Genomic DNA, 8,936 nt, shown 5'->3' with positions numbered 1-8,936 from the left:
TTTTTGTGTGTGTGTGAGAAAGAATGAGTGATTCTTGACAGCTTCTCAGGAATGCTGAGTATCTCAGAAGCAGCAGCCGTGCAGAGGGCACTCTCCCTTCCCAGCACCAGGACAATGGCTGTGCCACACGGCGCAGATCTGGAGGACTGGGCAGGGCCCCTTTCATCAGCACTTCCAAGCTACTGCATCCCAGCAGTGATGGAGCAAAGAGGGGCTGCAGCCCCGTGCAGCTCGCAGATGGGCAAACTCCCAGACAGAGAGACCCCCAAGGAACAGCAGTGCAGAAGGGCTGATGGCATCAACACCCCTGAGTATCCAGAAAATCCATCCCTGATGGATCTACCCTAGCATCAGAGTAGAAATACTGACACGGAGGAGGTCCCAAAATTAAGCCTGCTTTCCTCTGCTGGGTTTCCCTGCAGTAAGTGGGTCAGTGGAGCGTTTCTCCTTTCTCTCTTGTTCCTCACATGTCTGAATGAGTCAGGCAGCAGAAGCACTTGCTGGAAGCTCCCGTGGGCTGGTGAGCTCAGCCTGGCCATGGAGGCTGGAAGGTTGTGGTGGTGCCGGGAGGGAGACAAAGCCTTTGAGATGGGGAATGGTGTTTCATGCCTGTGCCAAAGGCTGAACAGGGCTGCTCACCACGAAGGCACCTGGCATGGAGCCCCAGGGGGGCTGTGGGCTGCTGAGGTGTTCCTGCTGGGTTCTGTCCTTGCACCCACCACCCCTGTGCCACCCACTGCACCAGGCTGTGCCTGACCCCACAGCACAGGAGCCCCCAGCCCTGCAGCACCTCTGCTCAGGGCAGGCGAGACAAAAACAGGGATATGTGCTGCATGGGGATGGAAGCCTGCCATGTACCAGACCTGCAGGAGACCCCAGTGCCACCTGACCCTGGTGTTCAGATTGGATTTCTAGGGCCCAACTTGCCTCTAGCCATCCCCTTGGCATCCACAATTTTTCCTTCCATGCTCAGGGAAGTGCTGTCCTACCACATTGGTCTGAATGTGTACACACTGCTCCAGACAGTTCCCCCTAATCACGACAGCGCAGGAAACACGTGGGATATTGCTGCAGTTCCAAACACATCCTGACCTACGTGCAAGTGGCAACGAGGTGCTGGGATGTTTATCAGTGGGATGTCCTGACCAGCGCAGAGTGCTGCTGTTAGTTCCTAGAAGAGTGTTTGTTCCCCATCCATCCCACGCTGCCTGCGCTCCTGCTCCCACTCACACACTGCTTTCCATTAACCCCAAAGGAGGGTCAAGTCTCCTCCGTCACAATCTCTCCATGAGGATTTTTTTTTTTTTTTTTTTTTTTTTTTTTTTGCTTGCTGTGTCTCAGGTTTTCCATCCTTGCTACGCCCTGGGCAGCTGCCATCCCCAGCTGGGAAGTAGGTGGCTTTTGTTCTACAGGAGCTCAAGTGAGTAATGGCCCAGAAATCAGAGGTGTTATTATTTCAGGGGAAACAGTAAAATGTGTTCCTACCAGGCAGCCTATCCAGCCTGCCCAAATCGGTTCTGGGCCAGAGGCACAGCAGACCACAGCTGGGTGAACGCAGTGCAGCAGGACCCCCATGCTGCTTCCACCACACCCGAGCCCGCGTGCCAGGGTGCTCAGCTGCCCAGAAAGCTGGCAGGTTTGGGGTCTTTTTAGCAAATGGCAAAAAGCACAGTTTCTGCCCAGTGAGAGCTCGCGGCCAAGCAAGAGCTCCCGCGCCAGAGGAAGCAAACCACCATGGGCTTTAGGAAGCTCTTAGGATACACTCGGAAGCCGTCTGTCCTTCCCTGGATGCCACTGGTGCAGTGCTGCTGCACACACCCGACCCGGCCAGCGGGAAGCGGGGACGCCGGGGCTGAAGAGCCCCGAGGAGCCGCTCCGGGGCGGGCGATGCTGCTGCAGCAGCACAGGAGACCTTTCGGAGGGGAGCACCGAGGGCACCGGCGGGGCGTAGCCGAGCCCGGGCCGCGCTGCACCCACGCGCGCTCCCGCTCCTCCTTGCGCCCCTCTCCCTTCGGGCCCCTCTTCCTTCCTGCCCCTCTCACCTCCCGCCTCTCCCCCCACCTGCCCGTCCCCGCCCCTCTCCTCGTGTCTGCCCATCTCTCCGTCCCCGGCCCCGTCCCCGCCCGTCTCCCCTCCGTTCCCTCTCTCCCGTCCCTCTCCCCTCGCACCCCTCTCGCGCCCTCCCGGTGACGCGCACGCCGTGCCCGCGCCTGCGCGGAGCGCAGCGGCGTCATGGCGGTGCCGGGCGGAGGTGGGCCGGGCCGGGCCGGGCCGGGTTGGCCGGGGATGGCTCGGGGCGCGGGTCTCTCCCCCTCGAGGCGCGGGTCTCTCCCCCTCGGGACGCGGGTCCCCGGCCCCCCCAGCTCGGCCTCCCCCATGCAGAGCGCGGCCTGCGCCCTGCGCGGTGTCGTTCCCTTTGCACCGTGCGGCGGCCGCTGCCGGGGCCTGCCCCGCTTGAGGGCCCGAGGGGGCGGTTCCGGACACGGGTCCCCAGCCCCGGCCTCTCTGCGAGGGGCGTCACCGAGGGGGTGAGGGGTCCCGGAGGCCCTGGGAGGGGGCTGAGGGACCTGGGAATTCCCGGAGACCTGGGGGAGTGCCAGTCCCCGTGAGCTGTGTGGCTGGGCAGGGCTCCTGTGCCTCTGGGGAGGCACCGGGCAGCTGCAGGGGGCTGTGGTACGGTAGTCCCAGCACTGAGCCTCTCCAGGTGCCTGCAGGTGCGAAGGACGACACATTCAACGTGCTGGACCTGGCGGAGTACACCAAGAACCGGCCCTGGTGGCGCAAGATCTTCGCCCCCAACTCGGGGTCGAGCGCTGAGAAATACAATGTGGCCACGCAGCTGGTGATCGGAGGGGTCACGGGATGGTAAGATGTGCCGGGGTTGCCCTTCCTGCTCGTGGCAGGCACTGGCTGGGTCTTTGGGGTCACACTGACAGGTGCAGGGTGCTCATGTGGCAGTCATTCAGAGAAGGCAGATGCTCAGCCTGCTGTCCCCTGGCAGGGTCTGCTGAGTTGTGGGAGGTCTTAAATGCTGTCTCTAACTTGAAGAAGTGAGACTGTCTCCAAGGGAAGAAAATTGCACCAGTGTTTAATCATTTTCAACTTGTGGCAAAAAGTGGTGCTGTTGAATTAGGCAGATAGGAATGCTCTGAAACAAGGATGCCTTCTACACTGGAGGTGGATGTGCTTCAGGCATCTGCATTAAAAACCTCCTGGGATCGCAGTTCCCAGGGTTTCCTGTCATTTGTAGCTGGAACTGAGTGTGGCTCTACTTGCAACTTCATTCCCACAGCATCATTTGAGTTGAAAACTTTGTGTAATCACTGCTTTGCTTCTTACAATGCCCCTCATCTTCACCTGGCACCGGGGTAATTATTTAACAGTGTATGACAGAGCTTTGTCTTCTCATAGAAGTGTGACCTGGCCACCTCTCTCTTGTATCTTCACTAAGTGTATTCAGAAATGGGTAAAGGCAGGTTGCTGTGTTGTTTGCAATGCTCATAAGGAAGCCATGTTCCAAGTGAAGTGTGGTTTGGGTGGCACAACTCACCAGCCCTTTGCTGCATGACTGAGCAATGGGGGGTGCTGGCTGCACTTCTGGTGGCTGCAGGAATGTCTTTCATGTTTAAAGCAGGTAACCTATTTTGGAGACCAGTATAGCCTTAGATCACTGCTGTGTGCTTGTTCCATCATTCTTCTCTTCTGAGAAATGAAAAGGTAAAGGAAGCAGTTGTTTACTGCTTACTTTACAAATAAGTAGGAAAGAAGCTTGTGATTTGCTCCCCATGCTCTATCATGGAGCAGCACGTGTGCTCCCTAATTTCACCTCAGGGATGATACCAGTTAAACAACACCACCAAAACTTAAAATCACTTTTTGATTTTGGTGAAATCACAGGTTTCTGGTTACTCTTTTGGGAGAAGGATGAGGTTGAAGAGATAAGAATCAAACTGAAAAAGGCTGGAATGTGACAGCACAAAGTGAAAGGCTATAAAGCATCAGTTTTGGCTGGGTGCAAATCCTCTCTGGTTGCACTCTTCTGCTGTTCGTCAGGCTGTCTCCTGTCTTGGGTAACTCCTGCCAAAGGCAGCCTTGCCTGTGAGAAACATAATGAGGGCTGTGTGTGGTGTTTCATTCTCCTGACTGGATCCTTGTTGATTTGTAGGTGTACTGGATTCATCTTCCAGAAGGTTGGAAAGCTGGCAGCGACAGCAGTGGGAGGTGGCTTTTTCCTGCTTCAGGTGTGTATGAACAGCAGCCCAGGCTTTCTGGGAACTGTGCTGCTGGGGACAAAGGTCTCTCTAGGAACCACCGCCTGTTGGGACATGTGGGGTCAGTCCCCAGCTCCGCCAGGGGCTTTGTGTGGCTGCGAATGTCAAAGGTGTGTGTTCTCCAGGGCACATGGATGCAACAGCAAAGCAGGGTCAGTGTGCATAAACTCCAGGAGTGCCAGTGCAGATCCACTGAGGATCTGCTACCAAAGGCAGGCCAGAGGCACAGGAGAGCTGTTAACTTCAGGGGCACCTGAGTGGAGCATGAGACAGCCTTCAGCTGCAGTGAACCTTGCTGCTGCTGCAGGACTGGCTAACATACTGAATCCTGTGCCTGTGGACACAGTGTCCCTGGAAGAACAGCCCTGGATGTCAATAAGGATTTATCCGTATCTGTGATATGTTTCCTGCCAACCTGGCTTCCTGAGGAGTCCAACCAGCACAGATGGGGCTTGCTGTAAAGCACTGGGAAGAGGAGAGAAAGCAGAGATGTCTCTCTGTCCTCTACCACTTGTCCTGGTTTCCAAGAGCCCTGGCACTGAGGAAAGCTGCTTGGGTGTGGACATGTAGCTGGTGCATCCTGCAGCAGGTAGAGCAGCTCTCAGGCCTTGTTCAGCTCTCAGCTGTTTGCTCCTCAGGCAGACAGGTCTTGTGTGTGACTCATTCTCCCTCGCTCTCCTGGTTCTGCTTGTTCTGCTGAAAGTGAAAAGCTTGCTCTGGGCAGAGGGAGTTCCACAGCTGAATCACCCTGAGCAGATAAAATAGTTTGAGAGGAATGGGCTATTAATAGCTTCGTCCACCCACAGCAGCAGGAGAACTGCAGGGAGTCCCAGCAATATCCATGGCAGTTGTGAGGGGGGAGGTGATGCCAGCTTTACATTAGGGAAGAGAGGCTGAAGCAGGCTAAGCTGCAGTGTGTGCCCAGCTGTTGGGGGATTACTGTGGGAGACAGATGTTGCAGAACAGTTGACACAGCTCCAGGGGTGGTGTTCTGTCCAGTTTCTAAACCAGTGTGCCCGCTGGACTATTGTGTGGGAGCTGGCTGTGGTCAGGGAAGGTGGGTGGGCAAGGGGGTGTTTTTAGCCATGGTCATGCAGGACTTGACTCCAGGAACTTTTTTCCTAATCTTCAAAACTCTAGATTGCAAACCACACAGGATACATCAAGGTGGACTGGAATCTAGTACAACGGGACGTGAACAAAGCCAAGCAGCAGCTGAAATTTCACAGCAGTGGTAATAAAATGCCTCCAGAAGTGAAAAGCAGAGCGGATGAGGTGAGACAGCTCTCCCAGGGCATGTGCTGGAGGGACAGCAGAAAACAGGATTGACTCCTGTGCTGTTGTGGATCTTCCATAGTGCAAATACAAGGAGGGAATTCTTGCATGACAGCAAAATTGGAGAGATGGCAAAAACTGTGGATGTTGTCTGCCTAGATTTTAGGAAGATACTATTTCCCTCAGCATTCTCCTGGAGGAGCTGGCTGCTCATGGCTGAGCAGGGTGAAAAATTGGCTGTGTCCTGGTGCAGGAAGGGAGGGGAGGTCGTTAGGTAGGAAGCTTTCCCAAATCCAAGCAGTGGCATCTCTCTGAGCATTACTTGCCTCGAGGAAAACCTGAGGGATTTCTTCTTAGCAGGGAGGGTCAGTGGGTGGCCTGATGTTGTTGAACATTTTTGTCTCTTCTTGCCCCTGCTTAGGTGATCATATTTCTGAAGAAGAATGTTATCCTGACTGGAGGGTTTGCCGGAGGATTCCTGCTTGGAATGGCATCCTAGAAGCTGCACTCTCCTCTCATGCCCAACCTCCCCTCCCCTCCTCTACTGCTGTTATCTCTCACTTAGAAGTCAAAGGATGTTGCCAACAGACTCAGTCCCATCTGCTCACAGGTTCCAGCCCTTATTTCTTACAATGCTGCTTCTGATTTCCACCTTTTTCTTCTGTCTGGGCTGTTAAGAGTGCTGGGGTTGGTCTGAAAGCTTACAACTCCCAGTGTATCGTTACAGTTTCCCACCAAATATGCCCAGTCTCAAATTTTCTGATGAGTTTCAATGTCATAAAAATGTAGTGGCAGAGAAACCTCTTAAATGTGCTTCCAGGTGCCCAGGACTGTTACATGTACCTTTGTCTGCCAGTTTATGTGTACAACAGCTGTCAGCTCTTCACCACGATTTAGCTTTCAGTATTCCTGCCCTGGCACCTGGAAAACCTCTGCTTCCCTCTGCACAGAGGTAGTCTGTGCAATCCAAAATATGGTTGACTGTCATGGGATGGATACAGAAGTGTCAAAGGACAGTCTGAGCTGTGTCCAGGACAGGTGAATATGGATTTTCCTGCCCTCCCCCTGCTGTTGCACTACACATAGATGGCCATTTGGCTTTCTCTTTGCTGGTATCCTTCCCCATATTGGAATTGCAGCACTGGCACTGCTGATGGAAACTGAGCACTGAGGCTGACTCTCCAGGCCCTTTCCTCATCATATGTTCTGAAAGTCACCAAGTTCTGTGCTGTAGAGCCACCTGACTGCTCAGCCTTTGAGACTCTCTCCTGCTTCCAGCAGGCCTGACCTGGCTGTGTCAGATGGGGGCATTTCAGCTGTGCCACTTATGGTCAATCACCCTGGGCCTCTGATGGGGGTTTCCATGTCTGCTATGACCATCTCTGGTCACTTTGGCATTGGTGATGCTCTCTAAGCTGTAACCATGTGGGACAGGATTGTCGACAGGAAATGCATCCCTGCTTAGGGTACATTGTACTGGCCAGGTCCCTGTTGCCAGCTCTACTGGAGAAGGGGGATGGTGTGAAATCTGGAGTGCAGTCCTTTACGTGGCTCTGAAGAGCACAAATTCCTTCTCCCTGGTCTCTGCAAGCAACTGAAATGACAAAACTCTTGTGAAAACCAGACTGTGCTCATGTGAGAATGTTTCATTTGCATACTTCTGCCTCGGTTATGTCCCTTCCTTTTCATGTTTGCCATTTCCACAAGAAAAGCTGCTTGCTTAATTCCATCAGCTGCAGCCCTGCTCCTGCAGGTGATGAGGCAGCCCAGGTGCAGAGCTCAGCTGGTTTTGGACAGTCTGACTCAATGCAGTATAAGCAAACATCCCCCAGAGGTGTTCTGTGAGATAGAGACTTGCCTGACAACGTGGTGATGTCCTCCAGCAAATATAGGTAGGAGTTCTTGCCCAGGATGTGGGGTTTTATGTGAAAGTGAGCTCATCCTTCAATAGAAGATGTGGTAGGGAACAATGACACTCCTGGGTGGGTGGTTTGCAGCACCTGGCTCAGCAGCTGCACCCCATTTCCAGTGCTGTGCAATGGCTTTGTGATCTGCTGCTCTCAGTATGGCTGGAAATGGGATCTTCCCCTGGGAGCTGCTGGCAGAGCTGAAATGGTGGGTTCTTGCACCAGAGGGTTTGGAATGAGCACTTGGCAGTTGTCAGTTTTGTTCCAGCTCTGTTGATTGAAGTGTCAGTGTAGCATCACATTGATTAAGCTGAGGTTTTTCTCACCTTCAGGATCTGAAAAGAGGCTGCAGGTAATCAAGAGACAGAAGTGGCTGTCTTTGCTCCTGTCCTGCCATACGTGGCCAAGGAGAATGAAGGAGCAGCTGGGCTCACATCCTTTTAACAATGGCCTTCCTAAAGGCCATCCTGGACTGCAGGACTGATGGGATGCAGCAAATAGGTCTTCAATAAATCGGTGTTTGGCAGTGGAGTGACAGATGATGGTGGTGTTTTTTTGGGATTTGGTTTGTTTTCCTGTAGGATCTGCAGAAATGAACATGTATAAATTGATACAGTGGTCTTGCAGGGTATCTCTTTTTCCTGGAGGACAACAGCATTTCTGCTGTTTGGCTGGGTGGGCTGTGTAACACAACTTCTTCTGAGATGCACTGATCTCCACAAAGCTTTCTCCAACGACAAAGCTCAAAGCAAATCATTAACAGACTTTAGGGATGGTTTTCAGGCTCAAGTAAGTCACTAATTCTGCCCAGCCCTAGGTGGGGTGGGTTCTGCTCAAGTGCCAGTTTGCTGCTAGAGAGAGAAACGGCCCAGAGAGGGAGCTAAAACGCCTGTATTGCTGCTGGAAGGGGAAACAAGTAACAGATTCATGTTGAGTTTCATGTGAATGTAGGCAGGGAATGGACAAGGACATCGCAATGTGGCAAATCTTTCTGCTGTGCTGGTGTTGGGCTCGTGGCTGGCAGTGTTTGATGCTGTGGGTCAACACTGGAAGCTTTGATGCTGAATCAGCCTCTGTGGGGAGGCATTTTCATTGCTGCAGGTGCCAAGATAAGGTGTCCCTTCCCCTCCCCACCCCTGCTCCTTTTTGTCTTGTTTCAACAACTTCCGACATCTGTTACACTATGAGAAGATTTCAAACACATTAGGCTTTTAAAGTGGTTTTATATATTGTATGTAAATGCTTGTTGAAGTGGTATTTTATTAAACAGTTTTGCTTTAAATGCTTCTCTGTGTGAGGTCTGTTGGCATCCTGGGAACCAGCCTGCTCCTGTCTCACTGTGACTGAGGGGAGCACCTACAGCCAGACCAGCAGCAGGTAGCACTTGGGGACATGGGTTAGTGGTCAGCTTGGCAGTACTGGGAGAATGGTTCAACTCAAGGATCTTAAAGGTCTTTTCCAACCTAAAAGATTCTATGAGGGC

At 53.2% G+C, this 8,936-nt stretch overlaps 1 protein-coding gene across 1 annotated transcript; it reads left to right on the top strand.

The window, feature by feature from the left end:
* Nucleotides 1-2,148: 2,148 nt before the first annotated feature.
* FUNDC2 (FUN14 domain containing 2) lies at nt 2,149-8,735 on the top strand. Its single transcript, XM_042040183.1, has 5 exons — nt 2,149-2,251; nt 2,715-2,865; nt 4,166-4,241; nt 5,412-5,546; nt 5,968-8,735. Exons 1-5 carry the CDS (start codon nt 2,233-2,235, stop codon nt 6,043-6,045), a joined length of 459 nt encoding a protein of 152 aa, XP_041896117.1. The 5' UTR covers nt 2,149-2,232; the 3' UTR covers nt 6,046-8,735.
* The last annotated feature ends 201 nt before the right edge of the window (nt 8,736-8,936 follow it).

Source organism: Corvus kubaryi, unplaced genomic scaffold (genome assembly GCF_017639235.1).
Source record: "Corvus kubaryi isolate FWS band 111438036 unplaced genomic scaffold, C.kubaryi_AGA036_p1.0 37395, whole genome shotgun sequence".
NCBI classification, from domain to species: Eukaryota; Metazoa; Chordata; class Aves; order Passeriformes; family Corvidae; genus Corvus; species Corvus kubaryi.
This window is presented reverse-complemented; position numbering and strand designations above follow the sequence as displayed.